Source organism: Leguminivora glycinivorella, chromosome Z, assembly GCF_023078275.1.
Source record: "Leguminivora glycinivorella isolate SPB_JAAS2020 chromosome Z, LegGlyc_1.1, whole genome shotgun sequence".
NCBI classification, from domain to species: Eukaryota; Metazoa; Arthropoda; class Insecta; order Lepidoptera; family Tortricidae; genus Leguminivora; species Leguminivora glycinivorella.
Genome location: NC_062998.1, coordinates 41291481 through 41316205, shown reverse-complemented (window position 1 = coordinate 41316205; position 24725 = coordinate 41291481). Strand labels below are relative to the sequence as shown.

Genomic DNA, 24725 nt, shown 5'->3' with positions numbered 1-24725 from the left:
TGAGTGTCGAATTTGTAGGTGACAGTGTATCTAGCCTCGTGGCGCCGAATGTACTTTCTAAAGTACATAAGAATGACTTATATTGACCGGGATATAGACCGTGACCGTAATATAAGTCTAATGAAAATAACCGTGAATCATTCAAAACTCTTAAAGTACATAATGGTTTCAATGGAATTTTAACTCTCATGTAAACAAATAAAATATAATTTCTTATGTTTCTAAAATTTTTCGAATAACTGAAATTGAATTCAATCTCAAGTAGAATAAGAATCAAAATTCCCTAGCAAAAATTTTGTATGGTGGGCGCCACGAGGCTAGGGAAGTTTAAATCGATGTTACGCATCGATCTACTGAGGGGGGCGGTGCCTACAGCAGTTGTAGTTGTATGCATACCTAGCTCACGCACACAGACGCGTCCACTGGCGCCGCGCCGGTGTCCGCGTGCGCTCTCTGCAATATCTCTGCAAATTCTATGCACAGCGCAGAATATGCAGAAACCACATGGTGGTCTGTGGCAGAAACTCAATAGACATTTTTAGGGTTTTTAAAATAAGTACGTGAAGTAACATGGTAAATTAAAAATTATCATTAGATACTTATTTGCGGAGGTGTAAACAATTTCCTTCGTTTTGCCATATATCAATAATTACCTATCTATATTAAATTCATTAATCCGTATACATTACATTTTTACAATTAAGTGTATGAATTAATTATACTTTTTATCGTACGGTCAGCTACATAAATATCTATACACCTGTATTCATTCAATTTTGAACCTTCTTCTTCAGTAATAAGTTTCGATATGTAAAGAAATTGAAGGACGATACACAGGCGGGCGGAGACACCGCGCGCCGCTGCGGGCGGGGAGGGAGGGAGGAGGAGTGTCGATGGACGATGTCACGCGGGATTCGCCGCGCGAACTCATCATTCGCGCGGTCGGCTCCCTTCGCTGCCTGCACACGTTCGCTGCTCTCGTACGATTTGATATTATCAGGGGCGGCTCACTCCGCGATCCTTTCGCCGCGCTACAAGTACATGCCGGCGGCCGCGAGTTCGCGGCCCATTCAGTGGCGACGACCTTCGCGCGGCGAAATAGAATTCAATGTCGTCTGCACGCGTGCGGTCCGTTTGTTAATGTAGGTAAGAATTTAGAATGGCGGCGTTTTGTGAACATCAAAGGAGTGAGCCTTCTGTACTTGTACTATTATATATTCTGTAATATTATACAGGGTGCCCGGTAATTAATGGACAACCTTTTAACCACCAAGAGGGCACCTTATACTGGTCCAGAAAATCTATGGGATATGGGTTAAATTGTGGTGTAGGCGAGAGGCTGGCAACCTGTCACTGCAATGCCATAGTTTCGTTTTCTTTTAACCCCTTATTTGCCAAGAGTGGCACCTTATACTGGTCCATAAAATCGACTTTAAGGTTTAGTAAAAGTCGCCTGGTTTTCGAGATTTTCATAATTTTTAAAATTTTAATACCTATACTACCTAAAATTTTAAAAAGTGTGAAAATCTCGAAAACCAGGCGACTTTTACTAAACCTTAACGTCGATTTTCTGTAAGGTGCCCTCTTGGTGGTTAAAAGGTTAGGTTGTTCATTAAATACCGGGCAGGTGCACCCGGTATACTTGTCAAGCAATTTCTGTCGTAAGAAAGCGCGACTCATTCGCGCAGTCGGCTCAGAGACGTGAGACGTTGTCGTACAATCTGACATTATTCAGCTACCTTTTATCGCTTGGCTTTAGTTTGCATATTCAAGAGTACCTATAGGTACTACAAGGTCCAAGGCAAAATACAACAATAGATAATGTATTTACTAAATAATATTTATTTAGTAATTTCCCGCTAGAAATTTGCGTTATACTATTCTGTATCCTTTTTCAGTAGGCCTAGCACATGATGGCCGCGGAAGTATGTCGCCGCGAGATAGATGACACGTCTTTGTCTAATTGTATTAATGACATAAGGACAGGTAGTCTATCTCGCGGCGACATACTCTCGCGGCCATCATGTGCTAGGCCTGCTGATGTTTACCATACTTACTTACCCCGTTATTCATAAACGTACACTAAAGTTATCAAGCCGATAAATTTCGTTTGTCCCTTTCCGACGTATTGGTGTGACAGAAAGGGACAAACGAACTTTATCGGCTGGATACTTTAGTGTACGTTTATGAATAAGGGTGTTAAAATTTATAGCTACGAAATTTTACATAAAACACCTACTTTAAAATAAAATAAAAAAATGTTGAATTTGGTTAACATTATAAAAGACCTCACGCAAGCTGTGCTAATTAGTTCGCGAATTCGTCGAGAGGTGGCGCTAAACACAATTATGCTCATCTATATAATATAAAGCTACAACCCGACTGACATTTTTCAAAAAATAGGCAGAAGGGGGATTTGAAGGTGGCAGTGTTTGGTGTGGTCGTATAGAGTTTGGTCCTGCGACCCCGGATAGATCAGACCGTCGGTCTACCGGTTCCGGGTAAAAAAATGTCGGACGGCCTGGCCAAACGGCTGGAGTTAGCCGGGGAGTGTTCGACCAAATGTCATAGAGGACCCTGGGCAGTTTTTGACGCCGCCATTTTTTTTTCAAAATGGCCGACTTTTTTTTTTGACAATTTTTCAAATTTATCGTGGAGTGCTCAAATTTTGGTCGTAGAATCTCCAAGCGGCCTTGATTCGAATGAAATAAAAAAAAATTGAAAAGTGCTACAAATGTGGGAAAACTGGCCACTTTTATTTTGTATGGCAACTTTTAAACCGTAAGAGATAGCCGGGGGGTGCTCGACCAAATGTCATACAGGTATCCGAGTAGAAAAAAGTTGCATTAAAAAAAAATCAAAATGGCCGACTTTTTTTTTTGAAAATTTTCAAAATGGTCTTAGCGCGCTGAGATTTGGCACACGGGTGGACGGTCACGCCAAGATTAGTATTCAAAAAGAAAATTTTGAAAAATTCAAAATGGCGGCCTTTGAGGGCCAATTGAAATTTGAATGGAGGTTTTTCTTTTAATCGCCATAGCTCCGTAACGGTACAAAGAAGTGAAAAGTGCTCAAACAAATGTTATACAGTCACCCGAGGTCCATCGAATGGCATTAAAAAAAAATCAAAATGGCCGACTTTTTTTTTTGAAAAATTTCAAAATGGTCCGAGCGCGCTGAAATTTTGCACACGGGTAGACAGCCACCCCAAGATTAGTATACAAAAAGAAAATTTTGAAAAATTCAAAATGGCGCCCTTTGAAGGCCAATTGAAATTTGTATGGAGGTCCTTTTTTTAAATCCCCATAGCTCCGTAACGGTAGGGAAAAGGTTAATAGTGCTTGAACTAATGTTGTACAGTTATCTGAGGTCCATCGAATGGCATTTACAAAATTTCAAAATGGCCGACTTTGAAATTTTTTTTTTTTATTTTCGGTCCGAGCGCGTTCAAATTTGGCACGTGGTAAGAACGGGGGCCAAAAATAGAAATGAGAAAAAAAAATTTGGAAAAGTCAAAAACGGTGGCGAGAGGGGACAAAGTCAAATTTCCCTACCAGTTTGTATGGAGGTTTTTTTTTTTAAATCCCCGTAGCTCCGTAACGGTAAGAAAAAGGTTAATAGTGCTTAAACTAATGTTGTACAGTTATCTGAGGTCCATCGAATGGCATTTGCAAAATTTCAAAATGGCCGACTTTGAAATTTTTTTTTTTTATTTTCGGTCCGAGCGCGTTCAAATTTGGCACGTGGTAAGAGCGGGGGCCAAAAATAGAAATGAGAAAAAAATTTTTTGGAAAAGTCAAAAACGGCGGCGAGAGGGGACAAAGTCAAATTTCCCTACCAGCCTGAGGGAGCGTTCTACAGCCCGACGGTCATTGCTCCGGTCCAAGTTCCGAGCTGCGTACAGACAGTGCTCCCAAGCAAGAAAATATAAGTAAAAGTGTCTAAAAAGCGACGCGGCGGGCCAGAGGCCGCAGGCCGGAGGTCCAACTTCCCTACAAATCCTACAATCCCCACAGTAACTACGCGGAGGGCCGAAGGCCCGGAGCGTGTCTGACAGGCTCCCAAGTACGCGAAGGCCGCAGGCCGAGCTGCGGGCAGAGTGCTCCCAAGCACGCGAAGGCCACAGGCCGAGCTGCGCGCAGACTGTGCTCCCAAGAAAACAATAACAAAAAGTATCTAAATAAGCGAAGCGGCGGGCCAAAGGCCCGACGCGGAGCTTCGAAACCCAGCGAAGGCCGAAGGCCGAGCTCCGCGTAGGGCCAAAGGCCCGGAGCGTCCCTGATCGGCTCGCCGGCGGACCGGGAAGTTGGAGTTTACGGGCCGGAGGCCGCAGGCCGCAGGCCCGTCGTGAGCTTCTCAAGACACTTTTAATATTGGGTCGTGTTTAAGCGCCAACTTACCTACAAATCTCACAGTAACTACGCGGAGCGTGCCTGAGAGGCTTCCAAGCACGCGAAGGCCGCAGGCCGAGCTGCGGGCAGAGTGCTCCCAAGCACGCGAAGGCCGCAGGCCGAGCTGCGGGCAGAGTGCTCCCAAGCACGCGAAGGCCGCAGGCCGAGCTGCGTACAGACTGTGCTCCCAAGCAGAACGATAATCAAAGTGTCTAAAAAGCGACGCGGCGGGCCAAAGGCCCGACGCGGAGCTTCGAAACGAAACCCAGCGAAGGCCGAAGGCCGAGCTCCGCGTAGGGCCGAAGGCCCGGAGCGTCCCTGATCGGCTCGCCGGCGGACCGGGAAGTTGGAGTTTAAACACGACCCAATAGTAAAAGTGTCTTAGAGAAGCGAAACGACAGGCCGGAGGCCGCAGGCTGCAGGCCCGTCGTGAGCTTCTCAAGACACTTTAACTATTGGATCGTGTTTAAGCTCCAACTTCCCTACAACCCCCACAGTAACTACGCGGAGGGCCGAAGGCCCGGAGCGTGTCTGACAGGCTCCCAAGCACGCGAAGGCCGCAGGCCGAGCTGCGGGCAGAGAGTGCTTCCAAGCACACAAAGGCTAAAGCAAAAAAGCAAACAAGTAAAGCAAAAAAACAAACAAGCTAAGCAAAGAAACAAAAAAGCAAAAAAGCAAAGCAAAAAAACAAACAAGCAAAGCAAAAAAAAACAAAAAAGCAACAAGAAAGACCGCGGGGCCCTCGGGCCCCGCGCACCTTTAAAAAACTAGTTAGAGAACCTATACTTCTAGCCTAGCCCAGTCTTTAGAATTATGTGAGTAACGTAAAGGTTTTGTAGGTACGGAACCCTAGGTGGGCGAGTCCGACTCGCACTTGGCCGGTTTTTTTTTTCTGGATCGAAAGGGCTCGTGATTCATTGCATTGTAATACATAGAGATACTATATAGAATATGCATTGAAATCCGATTCAGGGTCACGTATCCACTTTATTGTTTTTAACCGTCGCCTCATATCTCAAGAAGGACGGTTATCAAGTCGTCTGTATGTTTTTTTTTTTTTTTTTTTTTTGTTTGTTCCTCGATATCTCCGTCGTTACTGGACCGATTTTGAAATTTTTTTTTTTAATTGAATGTATATGCATACAGATTGGTCCCATTTTTCTCAGAACCCAGTTCTGATGATGGGATCCTGGAGAAATCGAGGGAACTCCTCGAATCTGAAAGGCATACATATAGTGATTTTTGTGTTTTTAAAGGAACAGCATGCATTTAGGTACGGAACAGTGACATTTGGTGCAGTGGAACTGCTGATGATGGCCAGAATAGAACTCTTCAAATCTGAACGGCACGCTTATAGTGACTTTGGTATTTTTATAAGAACAGCATGCACTTTCATCCAGAACAGTGACATTTGGTGCAGCGGAATTGCTGATGATGGTCAGAACCGAACTCCTCAAATCTGAACGGCACGCTTATAGTGACTTTGCCATTTTTATAAGAACAGCATGCGCTTACGTCTAGAACAGTGACATTTGGTACAGTGGAACTGCTGATGGTCAGAACCGAACTCCTCAAATCTGAACGGCACGCTTATAGTGACTTTGGTATTTTTATAAGAACAGCATGCACTTGCGTCCAGAACAGTGACATTTGGTGCAGTGGAACTGCTGATGATAGTCAGAACCGTACTCCTCAAATCTGAACGGCACACTCATAAGTGACTTTGGTATTTTTGCAAGAAAAGCATGCATTTAAGTTCAGAACAGTGACATTTATTTATTTAGTTATGTTTGTTAAGCATATTGAGTTTTCAAGTCAAAGTTTGTCAAGCTTCGATTTCTTATAATATAATATCGGATTCATGAGGAATTGAGGAAACTCCTCAAACCTTAACGTTATACGTATATTCATTTATGTTGCCATCTAATAATTAAAGCATTAAAAGCAGTTTTAAAAAATACCTACACATTTCTACATAATCCAACATTCGCAAGTAACTTTCACCAGAACCCGAAAGGCGACGGTTTTTTTTTTCTTAAAAATTATATTGATTTTGTTTCATCATGGTCAGCTTTCTTTCTCGTAGATACTTTGTACCACACAAAGTAATCAACGATTAATTTTCTAAAATAGATAGCTGTCCATATACTATTTAAGAAGTGCTTACCCAATTGACCCAATTATACTAACATCCGATTTATATCTACACAGTATGTATATATTTTAGATAACACTTTTCTTTTAAAGTATTTTATCAACATCTTTTTTTTTTTATTAGTATCTCTTTATCTATCTTAAGATCTTAACTCTTAAGATCTTAACTTTATAATATGATTATTAAAGAAATTACAAAACCACTTTTTTTTTTTGGCTGATTGGCGATTGACCATAGTCACACCTGATGGAAGGTGAAGACATAGTCGAAGATGGAGCTCACCGATTCAGTAACACTTAGCATATTCACTTTTATCTTAAAGAGACCGAGGTCGTATTTTTCTGGGAACATCTATGGTGGGAGTGCATTCCATTCCTTTGATAGAATATTATCTAAATTATTACCCAAATATTATCTCCTTGATTTACTTTCTTTGCGCTGTTAACCGAACAAATCAGCATGCCCATTTACAAGGCATCAAGTCATACTGAAATTGACCGGAGTAACAGGAGTAACAGTATACTTATACAGCTCACCGAACTACGAGGTAGTTTAGTAGGTAAGCACAGTGTTTCTCCCAAGGTACCATGATTTGATTTTGTTTTTGCAGCTGTGTCTTTAAATTCCTGCAGGAGATGTTATATCTTGACAGACTCAGCGTTTATTTATGTGTCACACGGAGAGAAAAACAACTAGATTTCATGTTCGTTCAACATTTCTATTTTTTTTTGTTAAAATTGCGCCTACGTGTTCTTTCATTCCAACTACAAGTTTGATGTTGTTAAGTGTAACTAACTACCTTCTATATATTTTTTTTAAATATACCACGTCGGTGGCAAACAGTTATAGGGCCTCCTAATTGAAAGCGGTTACCGTAACCTATGGACGCCTGCAACTCAAGGGGTGTCACATGCGCGTCGCCGACCCATTAAAAACTTGTATACTCTTTTTTTTTTTAGAACCCCATACTGTAGTTCATCGGGAATACCTTGAGATAGCTCATTCCACAGCCGGAGCGTTCGTGGGAGGAATTATTATTGATTTTTTTTTTTGAACCAATGTTTTATTTAAACCAACAAGTCGATTTTGTAAAAGCACATGTCACATATTGTTTTAAACATATGGTTAGCTGATTCAATAAAATATATTTTAACAAGTTTGACCTTGTTGTTTGGTTCGTACAAATTCGACTTGTATCATCAATATTGTGATTTATTCCCTTTACTAAAATACTATTGTTTCAAACAGATAAACACGCAACAAGACGAGTTTGTTAGATTCACAAGGCAAATTTCTCTCAGTTGTACCCTTAACTTCACATCCGTCTATCAATCCATTTATATATATAATCATGTTCCCTAACCTCTAAATAATGTGCATTGTAGGTAGTTAGGTACCTAGATAATTGACGTGAAGCATTGAAATCTGTGATTATTTAACATTTTACAATCACTACAGACAAAGCTGATTCAGCCGCTGATTGTTGTCCTTTTGTTCATTTTCTTGACCAGACGAAATAAGGTCACTAGTGAGATTTATTTTATAAATTTACAAACTTAGGTTACTAGTTCGCTTGGAAAATCTTTAATATGTATTCACGAAAGAGAGACCACATTTCAATATCCTCCCGTGAAATTACGCAATTTCTCGATCTAATATTAGTTCAATAGAGGCTCACAGATCCATTAGTTTATTTGTTTTAACTGGACACCTGACTTATATGAGATTCACCTACATCAATCTCTGCAGTATGTACCTATTACCCTAACTGATAACGAGTACCTTCAGTACCAATATATTTTTGTAATGATTTTCAAAATTTCAACTGACGTAGATTGTCTTTGAAAATCTATCATAGATCAACTTAAATAGGCATGTCTTTCTCTTGAGGTCACCCATACCTGACAAAGCCTTGTTGACGGTAAGCAGAGTTAGCAACTTGTTTTTTTTTTTCGCGTTGTTGAAATGTATCAAGCGTTCGCTTAATTTTATTCAATTCAGCTGCACCACTAGTTACGTGTTTTTTTTAATATACAATGCAATGTCAAACCAATGCACTGTCTTTATTTTTTTTTTTCACTCTTTTCACTCTGATTGACGCTAGCGGCATCTAGGTATATAAAGAGTGCTCTTTTCCAGCGCTCCCACCGAACTCCTACTGATGTAGGATCACCTTCGCTGTCAAATGCCTCCAACGACAATTAAGAAGCCATACTGGACTTTCTTGGGGCAACCTGTACCCAATCAATTTAATGATTCTAACTAACACAAGTCAAAATATATTCTATTGACAATATTTCAACTTATGCTATCTCAAAGTACTCAGTCATTGTACTTGAGTGTTTTACTGGGGTAGTTGTCTCAGACTCTCAGGCACTGGAGGCCTTGGTATTTTTTCTTTCATATGTGTAATTTATTTCGGTTTCAATTTAATAATATTTATTGACCGACGTCAATCTACTATTATGACAATTGAAGGCTCAGATAGTATTTATCATCTGATCTAAGCGTCATTTAAGCGCACGTTCAACCAGTATAACCGTAATTTACTTCGTGTTTAGGTTATTATCATTAAGCTGATATTTGCAAAAATTCAATGTTCAATTTTTTTCTTATTGCTATTTAACTACTGTTTATAACAATTTAATGATCAGTATTATCTGCTGTATCCAACTTCGCAATTTAATGCCTTATTTTCAGCCACAAATGGCATAAAATTTCTTAGTATTTAAGTGCCAATTAAATGGTCGAAACTAAACAATACAATTGTTTTTTTTTTTTTTTTTATTATAAATGGGCTTACTCTTGACCACAGACTAGCCAAAGGCAAAGACGTGGCCTACGATGGAGTGAGCTCGCCCAGAAGATGCCTGTTCACTCTTGATTTGAAGGTTGCCGGGTTATATGAGCTCGGAAATATAGCCGCCGGCAAGGAATTCCACTCCTTGGCAGTGCGCATAAGAAAAGAAGAAGCAAAGCGCTTCGTGCGGATTCGTGGAATATCCACCAAGTAAGGATGGAGACCGGCCGTGCGTCTAAGAGTCCGATGGTAGAATGGGGACGGTGGAATAAGTTCGTGTAGCTCTTGAGCACACTCCCCGAAGTGCAACCTGTAAAACACCGACAGACTAGCGACTTTCCGCCGATGGGCCAAAGACTGTAGCTTGGCCGTTAGCTTCTCTTCTTCGTATGTACAGAGTGGACCTCCATGTGCTGTTTCCAAATTCGCAATTTAATGCCTTAAGTATTTTCAGCCACAAATGGCATAAAATTTCATAGTATTTAGATGCCAATTAAATGGTCGATACCAAACAATACAATTGAATGTACAGAGTGCACCTCTATGTGCTGTTTCCAAATTCGCAATTTAATGCCTTATTTTCAGCCACAAATGGCATAAAATTTCATAGTACTTAGGTGCCAATTAAATGGTCGTTACAATTGATTGTACAGAGTTGCACCTCCGTTTAATGCCTCTTTTTTTTCTGCCGACTTTACTGACAAAGTAATTTAATACTCAGATGGAAACTGCTTATCATAAGTGCTTCAAAAATGTGTTTTTTTTTCTATACCGTGTTTTTTTTTCCCGTTAAATTTGACACGTCATTAGGTTCATTATCAAGAACCATCCTGTATATCACTTTTAGGTAAATATGCAATAAAAAATGTTCATCATTTTCATACATAATAAATTAATTTATTATTGTGAGAGACCCTTAAGAATAACATTCAAGTTAGAGTCAAGTGATTGACGGCATATGTCAAAACAAATAACATTAGGAATTGTCGTGTTCAGCACTTTTTTTCTTCTTTTTTTTAACTCGATAACCGCAAGAATTACGACGCTAGTTTCTTAGATAAATTAATTGTATTTGATGTAATGAATCTTTTTTTTTAAAAGTTAACGTAATCCAATAACAACAGGGTGTATATTTCTTTATTTATTATAAGTAGGTATATTTAGACTTAAAGTGAACCCATCTGGTTTTCTGGTTTTTAAGTAATTAAATACTCAGATAAAACTGCTCGAAATCGCCGTTAGGAATGTTTACGTAAGTCAATCCGCGACAAGAGTATTAGTTACGATTTTATGGCATGTTCAATCAATTCAAGATTCACGTTCAAGTGATAATCTATCTCTAAATAAGTGTTACTTTCCCGACATATGCATAGATCCTTTCATTTGCAGCAGTAGTTCAAATAACCACTTAATGAAGTCGTGACTTACGTTACTTTTACGTAAATTCACCCATGTAAGTAAGTATACTTAGGTAAGTATTTATCTAGTTTGTTTTGGTTTTCACCTTACTCTCAAACATCGACTAATGCTACCATAGGATATTTAAGTGTGATGGTTGTACAACATTTTATCATTCAAGTAAATGCCTTATTTAGGTAAATAGCTTAACCATTCATAAATTTAGCAACATCACATAATTTTGTGTATTAAACCAACCAACAGGTAGATGGTAACTTTCTTTTGGTTGGACGGAAATTATTGTAATGATTCCGGGCTGTGATTTATGTAATAAATCAATTTTATAAACCCACTACACATAAACTCAAATAACATTTTGGTACCTAAAAACATTTTGCAATCTAGGTAACCAAACCGTTTACTAGGTAGGTAGGAGCCACACACCAACACCTGTATAGGCATGACAATCTAGGAAGGCTGGCCGTATGTTGTCAATTACCTCAAACGTTTTATTAATTGCATCGTTCGGTTACCTGCTTAAGGTTTATATTCGCACGGTTGAAAGAAATAACATTTCATTTATTTTTATTTGGTTTTGACTTAATTCTTGAAAAACTGCCGTTATAATCATTTCACACCGCACGTCCGTCCTCTATCGCACTCGGACACCGACTGCCATATGTACTCGAGACACCTATACACTACACGTACATTGAAGCTAATATTTCTTTTGTATGAAAAATTAAAAATTTAAAGACTTCATAATTTTTAAAAGTCACTGAAGAAATGTTGATCAGTATAAGGAGAATAGCCTACAGTTCAATTTTTCGCCTTTGTTACAGGCCCCACCCTATATAAGGTGGCTCGCTTTCCATACAAAAAACATCTACCATTTATTTAGTCACCGCACACTACAACTAAATAAAATAAAATAAAATATGCGCATACATCTACTATACATTATCCGTCGTCGCGGTAGTGAATGAAATACATTGTTTCATACAGAAATCATGGACAAATCCATGTGAATTTTTTTATTAATTTTACGTAAATGTGCGTGCCAAATTTTGTGTACAGACACAGAGCCGTCATATTTCGCGCATTTTTAGTTGACATTGTCATCAGTGACATTTGGCTCTTGACAAGTAATTATTTAAAGATATTGGTTTAGTTAACTCAAGCAGACTCAGAAATAATGACGCATTTTGTCAACAAAGATACATATCGTGTATTTCGACACTGCTAATGTAAATCGAAATGGCGTCTCGGTCAAACGACCGACTATGATGCAGAAGATCGTGGGTTCGAGTCCGAAGTTTCTTTTAATCATTTGAACTTTTATGGATTTATTAAGTATTTTTTATTTTTTTAATGGAATATTTGACTATTACTATATTGCTTTCCTATTTTTTATTTTCATACAAAAATACAATACAATTCTTTATTATGCCATTGTTGATAAAATAAAATATTACACGTCTGGTATAATTATAATACATTATACATAGGTCATAGTGTGGGCATAGTATTAGTAATGTGCTGTACTCCTTGCATTTATTGAGCTGGTTGTCCTATGTTGTTGTTGTGTGAATGTTTTTCTTCAACAACTAAATGGTTATATACAAGAATATAATAGCAAGAATATGGGTAGCTTTTGCACATTGTAATTTTTCCTCAGTCACCCGTTGACCACGAACGCTGTAAAGTGTTCGAAACGTCGGGATGAATTTTAAACTCATTATACGCGATTTAATCCGTTTTCATAGTTTTTATTTCATGAGTAACTATCGCGGTAACTGAAGACAATATTAACTAAATGGTTACAAATAATAATTATCATCAAATTATCATCAACATAATCTGGACCAGGCAGGTAATTAATATAGTCGCGCGATAAATGATAAAACATCTGGCCGTCCCTATAATCGCACTTACTAATAGTGCGACAGGGACGGCCTGATATTTTATCGTCTATCGCGCGACCATGCTACCCGATCTGTATCGAATCTCAGGATTCTATAAACTTTTTGTATTTTTTTGGATATAAGTTTCGTATTTTTTATTGACCGAGCAAGAATAGAGAGCCGAAGGTATAAATTTTATCTTAGAGAACATATTGATTTTTTTATTGTCATTTTCATTTTCTATTTATTAAGTTGAGATATAAAACACAACTTTTAATACATTCGTTAAATATAATATTTTCTCGAAATTACTCCTTAGATAAAAAAGTCCACTTGAGTTTTTAAAGCATTACGTTACTCAGTTAACTATTGCATTTTCATTTACTAATTTAAGATTTCAAAAGCGATTCGAATACCCTTGCTCCATCGAAAATAAACAATTAGAAAAAAAATCATTCGAATCGTAGTTTAGAAACTAAAAGGGCCTGGCCGGACTGCCATGGTAAAATTGCCCCTGGCTAAATATGAAATAGATATGCAGGATTATTCGTATTGTTACTACATGTACTACTACTGGATATTATGCCTCAAACTTAGGGTTTGAGATCATTTTATTTTTATTAGATTATCCGGATATCCGAATTATCCGGATATCCGTTGAATTTGAGATCCGGATCCGAGGTCTCATAGGATCCGGATAAAACGGATAATACGGATCCGTTAATTATGGGTATCTATCCACGCCAGAAAGAATTTTCGAATGAAATTTATGAATTATTTCCTGTATTTTGTCGCCTAAAATGTTTATTCACATTTATTTAATTAAAATACTCCAGAATATCAAGCTAGGTTAGGTTTGGTACATTACGCCACGCGATGAACTCATAAAACTATATGTTAACAAGCTAAATAAAATGAACAGTAAACCATTGTTTTTAAAACTACTTTCGTTTCTAACTGGATGCATCCCGCAGGAATAACGATAAATTATTAATTTTCTATAAAGCAGAAACGTATGCCATGGATGTTTTTAAGCTTAATGATGAATTATAGATCATGGAAGTAATTAATATGATATACGTAATTATTTTATAAGCTGAATCCAGATCCGATTTTTTTTGTATTTAATAAAATGGGAGGCAAACTAGCAGACAGGTCGCCTTACCAAGCGATCACTCCCGCCTATGGACACCCAAAACACCAGAAGGATTGGAGGTGCACTGCTAGCCTTAGAGCTTCACTGAAAAGCGACTGGCAAATATCAAATGACTTTTCCACATAATTTTAGAAAAACAATTTGAAAATGGTACACGATAACTAAATATGTGTAACATATTTTACACGTCTAATACGTGTAACGCAATAAAATTATATTATTTTATCTTTTTTCCTACATCTACAATTTTGCATGGATGTATTTATTGGCTGTGGTTACAGATAGACGCCCCAGTAAAACGGAGGTATTAGTGAACAACACTAAATTACCCTGAATTAGCTTATGTATGTTAACCAAAAATATTGGCTACTGTTTAATGTTATATGCTGTACCTGTACAATGGGAGTGACATTAATTGTGTCGCTTAACTTCAAACTCGGGTAAATCCATTCTGCTTTTTTTTGTATAATCATCCTTAAAACTGAAACGATTTACGCGAGTTTGAAGTTAAACGACACAATTGTATGTTAAAAGTTCGTCTAAAAATTAATGAAGCAATAATAGACTATATTTATGTCGTTTTGTGAGTTTAAATTATTTTATTTCGGTAACAGCAGCTGTGATTTGACGAAACTCCTATAAAAAGTGACCTTTTCAACATGGATCCGTTTTATCCGAAATATCCGGATATCCGGATCCGGCAAATCTTAAGATCCGAAATATCCGGATCCGAAAAATCGGCGGATCTTGCAAACCCTACGTCAAACTATTTCCGTTTACGAAAAAAATAAAAAAAAAAGAAATTTTGTTTTTTATTTTTTTCTTTAAAACCGCGTATCCGATTGACTTGTTCTTTGGATATTTTATAGATATATTAGGGATACATCAATTAAAAAAAAAATAACTTCCTGACTTTTTGTTAAGTACATTTTTTTTTAATTTATGTTTTAAATATTTTTTTTACTACATACGAGTTAGCGACACCTACTATATTTTCATATAATAATCGCCATTTTATACTCTATTACATATATTTTTATCAAAAATATTAGTTTGGATCAACAATGTCAAAATAAGTTATTTATATATTACTAGTATTACCCTTTAGTACATTGCTTCTGGAAAGTGATGTATGAAATTTTCTTTAACGAATGATAAGTTTTCTCCTTAAATGCTTACGAAATCGTCGGTTTGATAGTACTAAAATATTATAAACTCAGAATGAATTTCAGGGGAAAAAAATCACTACCATGGGCGGGACTTGAACTCACGGCCTCTAGATTGATAGATATGATAGATAAATGACGCTAGGGGTACCATTGATTCATATAGTAGAAAGCTGAAAGATTCACTAGAAACTAGGGATGAGCTTTTGGTGGCTCAGTTGGTAGAGCCCTCGAGTTTCTATCCGGAAGCCGTGAGTTCAAGTCCCATCCATGGTAGTGATTTATCCCCTTAATTTTATTATAGTCATGAGTTTACAATATTTTAGTCGTATCAAACAAATTTCGTAAGCATTTTGGGAGAACACTTTAATATTCTTTAAAGAAAATTGCAGAAAGGAGCAACTTTCGTGACGGATTGCGCGAAAACTATGAGTGCTAGCACTAAAGTGTTTACTTATGAGAGATTTGTAGTAAATTCATTAAGGATTACTTCGTTCCTACACGCTTTTTCTGTATCTTCATCGGTTTTGTCAGAAATCGAGAAAAATCGCGTTTTCGGCTCTTTACGAAGGGTAGAAGGGTGACGCAGAGGGGGGGGGGAGGTTTGATGAAAAATAACTTCGGTCTATAATCTACATATCCCAATTTAAAAAAATCTTCCATTAATTATGCCAAAATTTTCATACATCACTTTCCAGGGGCAACATACTAAAGGGTAATACTAGTAATATATAAATAACTTATTTTGACATTTTTGATCCAAACTAATATTTTTGATAAAAATATATGTAATAGAGTATAAAATGGCGATTATTATATGAAAATATAGTAGGTGTCGCTAACTCGTATGTGGTAAAACAAAATATTTAAAACATAAATTAAAAAAAAATGTACTTAACAAAGAGTCAGGAAGAAAATTTTTTTTAATTGATGTATCCCTAATATATCTATAAAATATCCAAAGAACAAGTCAATCGGATACGCGGTTTTAAAGAAAAAAATAAAAAACAAAATTTCTTTTTTTAAATTTTTTTCGTAAGCGGAAACAGTTTGAGGCATAATATCCAGTAGTAGTACATGTAGTAACAATACGAATAATCCTGCATATCAATATTTCATATTGGCAGTCCGGCCAGGCCCTTTATCTATACTTTTTGAAATTTTTTAAAATATCAGATTAGGATAATTATGTTAGAAATTCTGAGTTCGACGAACCCAAAAATTATTACCATGTAAGAGAATAGGTTTTTAATCTTTTTTGTGGAAAACGCTCAGTACATATACATTTATGTATAAATAATAAAACAAAAAATAGTGCCTCATAGTGTTGTGTTCCTGCCGGTGAGTAAGGCTGCCAGAGCTCAACGAGGGTGCGAGGTGCTGACGACGGGAGGACTTACGGAACTAATTTATTCCGTCTATTGTCCTTTGAGTCGTCGGCAACCCAAACCCTCCTTTGAACTTGTACACTCCTTTTTGCTGTGCACACACAGCAAAGGGGAGTGTACAAGTTTCTAATGGGGCGGCAACGCGCATGCGACACTCTTTGAGTTGCAGGCATCCATAGGTTACGGTGACCGCTTTCCATCAGGCGGACCGTATGCTTGTTTGCCACCGACGTAGTATTAAATAATTTTTAAGAAAAAAAAACCGCCTTTCTTTGGTGATAAATACTTTCAAATGTTGGATTATGTTATCAATTCGTCTGTATATTTTTTAATGTTTGTTATTCGATATCTCCGTCATTTCTGAACCAATTTTGAAACCTGGTTGATTCTGAAGTACTTACAGATGAGAATGATTATCAGAACAGAACTCTAACCAGAGGCGGCTCACTCTTCATCAGCAGTTCCACTGCACCAAATGTCACTGTTCTGGACGTAAGTGCATGCTGTTCTTATAAAAATACCAAAGTCAAATAAGTGTGCCGTTCAGATTTGAGGAGTTCCATTCTGACCATCATCAGGAGTTCCACTGCACCAAATGTCACTGTTCCGTACGTAAATGCATGCTGTTCCTTTAAAAACACAAAAATCACCATATTTAAGCCTTTCAGATTTGAGGAGTTCCCTCGATTTCTCCAGGATCCCATCATCAAAACTGGATTCTGAGAAAAATGGGACCAATCTGTATGCATATTGCATATACATTCAATCAAAAAAAAATTTTTCTAAATCGGTCCAGTAACGACGGAGATATCGAGGAACAAACATAAAAAAAAAAAAATACAGACGAATTGAAAACCCCTTCCTTTGAGATTTGGAAGGCGGTTAAAAAAAAAACCGGCCAAGAGCGTGTCGGGCCACGCTCAGTGTAGGGTTCCGTAGTTTTCCGTATTTTTCAAAACAATTATCTTAGAAAGTATCAAGTTCAAAACAATTTTCCTAGAAAGTTTTTATAAAGTTCTACTTTTGTGATTTTTTTCATATTTTTTAAACATATGGTTCAAAAGTTAGAGGGGGGGGGGCGGACTTTTTTTTCATTTAGGAGCGATTATTTCCGAAAATATTAATATTAAAAAAACTATCTTAGTAAACCCTTATTCATTTTTAAATACCTATCCAACAATATATCACACGTTGGGGTTGGAATGAAAAAAAATATCAGCCCCCACTTTACATGTAGGGGGGGTACCCTAATAAAACATTTTTTTCCATTTTTTATTTTTGCACTTTGTTGGCGTGATTTATATACATATTGGTACCAAATTTCAGCTTTCTAGTGCTTGACGTGTACCTGTATGTTACCAATAAAGATTATCTTATCTTATCTTATCTTATCTTACGGTTACTGAAATTATCCGCGGACGGACGGACGGACGGACGGACAGACAGACATGGCGAAACTATAAGGGTTCCTAGTTGACTACGGAACCCTAAAAAGAGAAAAAGTCCTGGATTCGAACCCAGTACTTCCATGCAAATCATGCGATGGCACGTATTTACCGCAAGGCTATTTAAACAAGCTGTCGCCGCGTGAAATTATCGACTAGAAGGGATACAAAAACACTGTTTGTATGTGTGAGTGGTACTTAAAAATAGTGTAAAATAGTAATTTTTTTACATTGATGGGATTAACGTTACAATGAGAAGTTGAATGTTTGTTGTAATACGTCAATTTTAATATTAAATGGTCGCGAAGCATAATTGAAAGTATATAAATGCCTGTACGACTCCACAAAAAAAATAAGACTGGTAATTTGCAGATTAACGCCATCTAACGCAGCCTGAGCTTCGGGTAACCTAGGCGAGCTACCTTAAGGATGATTTCACAGATTCGGTGCAAGCTTCTAATTCGTACAGTGGTGAACGAATCAATGTAACTTAAATGAAAGCCCTTTCGCCCTTTTGATGCGGTCACGAGTGTAATCCCTCGCCACCGCAAAGTTAACGCAAACACGCCCCTCAAACAGCACGTCAGCGAACATCATAATTTATTCCTACGAGCATCGCACTAATATCCCTTGGGCTAGAACGAGTACCTAACATTGAAACCCACGAATATCGACCTACCTATTACTTTCTTAATAAAAATATATAAGGATATTGTATGCACGGAATAAGACTATTGTAAATATGGTACCTACCTATACATTTGATTGATACATAAGGGATAAGTTTATGAAAGCGTTTCATTTCAAGTAGCACTAACTAAGCGCTCAACCAGTCATCAATGTCATCATACATAATTAATATGTACCTAGGTAGGTACGACTGCTCGCGAGTAAATGTGGTAAACTAAAAAACCGACATCCAGGGTGTTCATTTATGACGCGGGAAACAAAAATCAACGAAACTGTAAAAGGCAGCTAATTCTATCACACTGACTGTAATATTTGGTCCATTGACCATTAAACGTAATACCTATATGCGTATATTTAAATTATAAATAATATCCCGTAAAAAAAACAATAGGTCTCGTCAAGAGTTTTATTCAGATTTTTGCACTTTGTCACAGATTTTATTTTCATTCCATTCACTATAACATTTTCAGAGGTAAATTAATAAAATAGGCTTTATGAACTCTAGAGTTTATGAATATTCTGATTTTCCCTAACTCACACTATACACGTAAGAGATATTCCAAGACGACGACGTGACAAGAAATTCGACACAGCTTTTAGTGTAACATTGATTCGATTTAAGTAGGGTATATCCTAAACATTTGCGACAAACACTTATATCCGTAGACTACGACATTTTGTTCGTATAAGTAGTTAGAGGTTTTTGCCATTTATATGACTTATGTCATTATGATTTCACATTTTTAGAGGAATAAGTAAGTAACAAGATTTTGCAAATTCGTTATTATTTATGTATCTGTACATTTTGTCTCTCTCTGTATAGTACAGTATTAGGTACATGGGCCATTCGTAATAACCGAAATTATCAAGCACCGCATTTACCATAAAAATGCATCTTAATAATTTAAAACAATCATTGCACAGAAACTAAAGGAAAAATAAATTCAAACTTGAAAAAAAAAAATGTTTTGTTTGTTAAAATTACTTTACTGATTATACAACGTGTTTCCGGTATCACTCAAAACCTCAGACACCCCAACTGATTTTTATTTTTTTAAACTCATCTAGAGTATTCATCTTTTAATCTGATGGTTACTTTTTTTTAAATTGAATTTTTAATTTTCTGTACAGCTCTACTTGACTTTTAGCTCTACACTCAATAAAATAATTGCTAACTACCATCATAAACCATAAGACTATTTATTTGTGTACGTTACTGCAACGACATAAGGTTTACCAATAAACAGCTAAGATGTCACTGTAAAACACTATAAAGCTTCGTCACAGTAAACTTCAAATTGGACAGGTAATCGCAGTAAGCAAATTTAAACCCAATATTCAAAATGACAAGGTTGTAATTAGGTACGAGTTCAATTTGTTATGACTTATGATAAACATTAAGATTAAACTGACAAACAACGTCAAACTAGTAGCGGAAAAAATAATCGTCCAAGTAACCAGCCAGTATTAATACCCCTAAATACTGAAAAAGGTAAACAACCTCTAGCCATGCGATGTACACAATGTTGTATTACGAGTACAATAGAATGGGCACGTAAAAAATAACTAATAATACTAATTTAAATAAAAATATTACCCCCATCAAGATATAGCTCAATCGATTCTACTCTCGATTCTGAACAAACTGTTTTCAGGTTTTTAGTGTTAAGTGAAACACGGTGTATGTATCTAAGATAGTTGAAATATTCTTATCGCGCGGCATTTGATACGTTAGGGGCTTAAATAAGACCTAGGTAAGGTTCGTTTAAATTCCCTTAGTCAAGTTTTCCCTGAATTGACTCAACTGAATTTAAAATAATAAATATTATAATTTAACGTATCATTTGGTGGCGCAAGTGACCGAAGGAGCTTAAAGGAACGCACCCTAAAGTTGGCCTTGGCCTGTTCATAAAGACATAAGTACTGAAAGGTCGCAAACATAACCATAGAGACATGTCGTAGTCTGGCCGGCCACAACACAGATACACACCACGTACGCGCACGCCGCCGTTTCCTTGTGTGCGTGTGACAAACAACAACATGTGACATATTGTCGGAATACGAAAATGTTCACCGCTTCAGACTTACAATACATGTTCTTTCATAAAAATATATTTATAGCATACTGTATTACAATAATAAGGTAAAATAAACAAATAAGCCACTAGAACTTGATCGACAAGTAAAGTTAGAATAACACCTACAGCCTGATTCTAACTTTATATGTATAATAAAAAAAATGCTCTATAGTTTTCAGTGTAAGAAGTGTTTCTTCAAACCAAAGAGTATCGAGTAGTACGGAGTTATATATGTCTTTGCTTCAAACAAAATCGTTTCTTTTGTCAACGTCCGATCCATATCGTATATACATGCATCTATTTTGTAATGTATACTGGGTGTTCCCTGAAACGGGAGAAATAAAATTACAATGTGAAGAAATAGTTATTTCTTAATTCTAACATTTAATGTATTTCGACTGTTGTTATGGGTTTAAGCATCATAAACAACTTCAAACACTTGTGTGTTTGAACGTTAGTTAGTCACTAACAGCATACATTAAAAATAAAATGAATTTGTAAAAAAAAATCTAAAGATTTCATAATGTTAGAGTGTCTGTACAAATCTTGATACGTTTTAAGAGTACACGGTATTGAAGTTAGAATCAGTCCAGTAGGGAGCGCTTTTAGGAGGTCGTTACAGTTCGCAGGAATCCTCTATGCTTGGACTATACTATCCAATGGTCGCCCGTATCCAGAGCGAGAGCCGTTGCAACGCATTGGTAGCAGCAGTCATTACTTTGGAATGTATGCAAGCTGTGCATCATCAGAGGGCAGTGTTGTTTCGTTTATACACCAGGGTAGGTACCTAGCCATCGTCACAATCGCTAATACTTCGTAAGCGTTTCGTATCAAGCTCTTCCTATCACTCTTATGTAGTGGCGCGACAAAGCCAGACTGCGTTTCGATAGCCACTTAGCATCAACAATTGTAACTTCGGCTAGGCCGGCAGAGCGACGTGCGATTCTGTAGTGCCTGCAGAGGTGTGTTAACTAAACCACAGGAGTAGGTACTTGTTATGAACTGAGTCTCCTTCACTATAAGTCTTTTAAATGCCACATTTTAAGTGCTCTCCACACTCGCGCACGTGTCGCGGCGCGATGCCGCGAACGCGAGTGTGGATTCTTTCTGCGTATCGAATCCACCACACTCACCTTCGCGGCATCGCGCCGCGATACGCGCGCGATTCAGGCTCTGGAAGGCGCTTTATAACTTAGACCCGACTCCATGTTATACAACATTGAGCCTAAAAATGTTTTTAAGTCGTTTTAAAATATGTATGAACTTAATAGCTAAGTAATAGGATTCAAGTTGTTTCCAAAAGAAGCTTGTTTCTGTTGTTTGATATATGAGTACCCCATTTAAAATAACTAAAATAAAATAACGTTCGACCCAATAATAATGAGAAAATAATATTATTGAGATTTATGTTTCTACTGATTTGCATTATATTTATTAACAAAAATGTTTAATGACTGAATACTTACATTCGTTAAGTATAGTATGGATAACTTAATTTCGAAATTTAATAATAGACTGAAATTAGTTTTTAATTTTGCTCAATAGTTAAATTCCCAAGAGACTCGAACATATTGAAATTTATAAGCTGTTCACTCACCTTATTACGTATCTAATTTAACAATAGAAATGAAAAAACTACTCTACATAGTCTATGAGAAAAAAACACTGAGTCTCTTTGATCACTAGTGAGTGTCGTAAGTCAGACTAAAGCGAAGCGTGAACCCAAAAAACGATGGAGGGATTGTGTGAAAGGATATGATAAAGAAAAGGCACTGAGGTGCTAAAGACAGAAGAGAATGGCAGAGAAAGACGTAATGTACACTGTATCAGATCGCGTAAGGGTAGGGTAGGTTGTGGGTCACCTGTGAGCGCAATGGCGTCGTTGGCGCGCACGACTCGGGACACGTGCGTGCGGATTGCCACCATCACGTCGTGGTTCGTGAAGCAGAACAGGAACGAGATGCATAGGCCCTGGATCACACAAGTAAACATGTTATAATAGAACACTTAAAACTTTAATACTTACATAAACTCATGCCTGTAAGGTTAACCAGAGCACATGAAGGTACTTAAGTTCTACTGCCACTCTTAGCAATTAAGAGGATACGATACCGAAGCACGAATTCAAATTTGAGATTTTTAGGTCTTTATCGCCGTCGCGCTGACGGGGGTGGAACCCACAGAGAGGCCCTGTCCGTCGCCGGCGCAAGTAGCTACTCGCGCTCGAGCGCTCTCTATATTTCTCTAGTTTCGGACTTCTGATGCGTAATGTTTTGGACTCCGTGAAGTGTGTACTTACTGATTTGACTAAGGGCCTTATCACACTTGCGATTTACAAGCGAGGCGAGAGCGAAGCGAGCGCGCAGCGAGTTCGTCGCGAGCCCGTAACTAATTCGCAGCGAGTGCGTCGCGAATTCGCCGCGAGCGCGTAACGAATACGCTGCGTATTCGCTGAAAGTGATCTGCGTCTTAGACAGTCACTTACATAATGGATTCCGACGACGAAACACTTCTGTTAGCTTTATTGCTTCGAAGAAGTAAGAAACGAAAACTAAAGCAGAAACGGCGTGTTTGGGAGGATCCATTTTTAAGTAATCGACTGCAAGTGAGCGACTATTATGTGCTGTTTTGTGAACGAATCAAAATTTTTTTAAATTTTATAAATGCCTCGATATCGATTCCAACAGTGTTTGATTGTTCCGCCATTATTGTTACTGTCCGCTCACACTCGTAGATAATAAACTACTACAAATGATAGGATTAAACTAAAGTGGGTAGAAATGAATTTTGCTGACGAAGGTACAGCATATCTAGACGCGGCGAACTCGCTACGAAATCGTTGCGCGCTCGCGGCGAAGTCGCGACGCACTCGCTGCGAATTGGTAACGGGCACGCGACGAACTCGCTGCGCGCTCGCTTCGCTTTCGCCTCGCTTGTAAATCGCAAGTGTGATAAGGCCCTAAAAATGCAAATTTGTAATGTTTTAAGTATTGTAAAAACAGTTCCTTATCATATACATAATGTGATTATCTTAAAAGAAATCATGTTAGCGAAATAAAGTTATTCGGTTAAGTATGTAAAAAGCTAAAACATTTTCGATGTCAAAGAGAAGCCATAGTTTAGTTTAGTTTATTTATAGGAGTAGGTACGTACAGTCAACCAATCTGAATCCTAGGTCATAGGCCACTGTAAACCTCTTTCACAGTAAAAGTAAAACTGACTTCTATAGCAAATAAAGCACGGTGTCAATACGACAGGGTTCTAGAGTGGCCTAGGATTCTACATAATTGATTGACAGTATCTACCTACCAAAAGTTTATGTGAATCTTATTCATTATTTTTTGCACATGTTTGACAGAAATGACAGCGTAGGAAAATTTAACTAGGGCAATTTGGTACCAGACACGATTATGTTCCAAGAGTGTAGGTAATTAGAACTTTTTAGCAGAATTCTAACAAAAAATCTGCCAAACAAAATCTTATTGCATATGAAGCATAAGGACCTATTTCAGATGGAAAGCTACATATGCATCTTATATTTCTAATTTTCTAGGGTTGTAGGTATACATATTACCTACCTAGCATTAGAAATACAAGGCTTAGCACAGAACAAGACCAACCATAAAAATGCTTAACTAATTTGCCAGCTAAATTTAAACCTAGGTATCGGTACTTAAACGTATAGATACTTTTGATATTTTTATTATTTAGAACTTATTGAACTTAGATATCAGCATTTCTGTTACCATAGAATTAAAACGTAGATAACACTCATTTCATCTACCAACTAAGGGCATCTGTAATCTACATACAAATAAGGCCCGGTTAAAAGTCTCGAAATGTTATGTACATTTTATAATTAGGTAAGTGTAAATGGGTCAAAAATTTGGGTCCATGTGCAATTGTGCATTAAGTAGGTGCACACAGACCCAAATTGCTGCATGTATGAAATAAGGCCCATCAGTAAGTTAACAAAAATTAAGGTATTTCTTACATGCCGAATTAAGCGTAATTGTGTCGCTTAACTTCAAATCTGAATAAATCCATTCTGCTATAAGGTTAATATATATTTTTTATATATTCAATCTTAAAGCATAATGGATTTAAGTACCCAAGTTTGAAACTAAGCGACACAATTGATAGTACGTATCTAG

The 24725-nt window shown here is 37.3% G+C and overlaps 1 protein-coding gene across 1 annotated transcript in view; it reads right to left on the bottom strand.

Annotated features, from left to right (window-relative positions):
• LOC125240491 (calcitonin gene-related peptide type 1 receptor) overlaps nucleotides 1–24725 on the bottom strand; it is a 152560-nt gene that overhangs the window by 5658 nt on the left and 122177 nt on the right. Inside the window, exon 11 of the mRNA XM_048148385.1 lies at nucleotides 22434–22542. Within this exon, the coding sequence (XP_048004342.1) occupies nucleotides 22434–22542 (109 nt within the window). The remainder of the gene's footprint in view (nucleotides 1–22433; nucleotides 22543–24725) is intronic.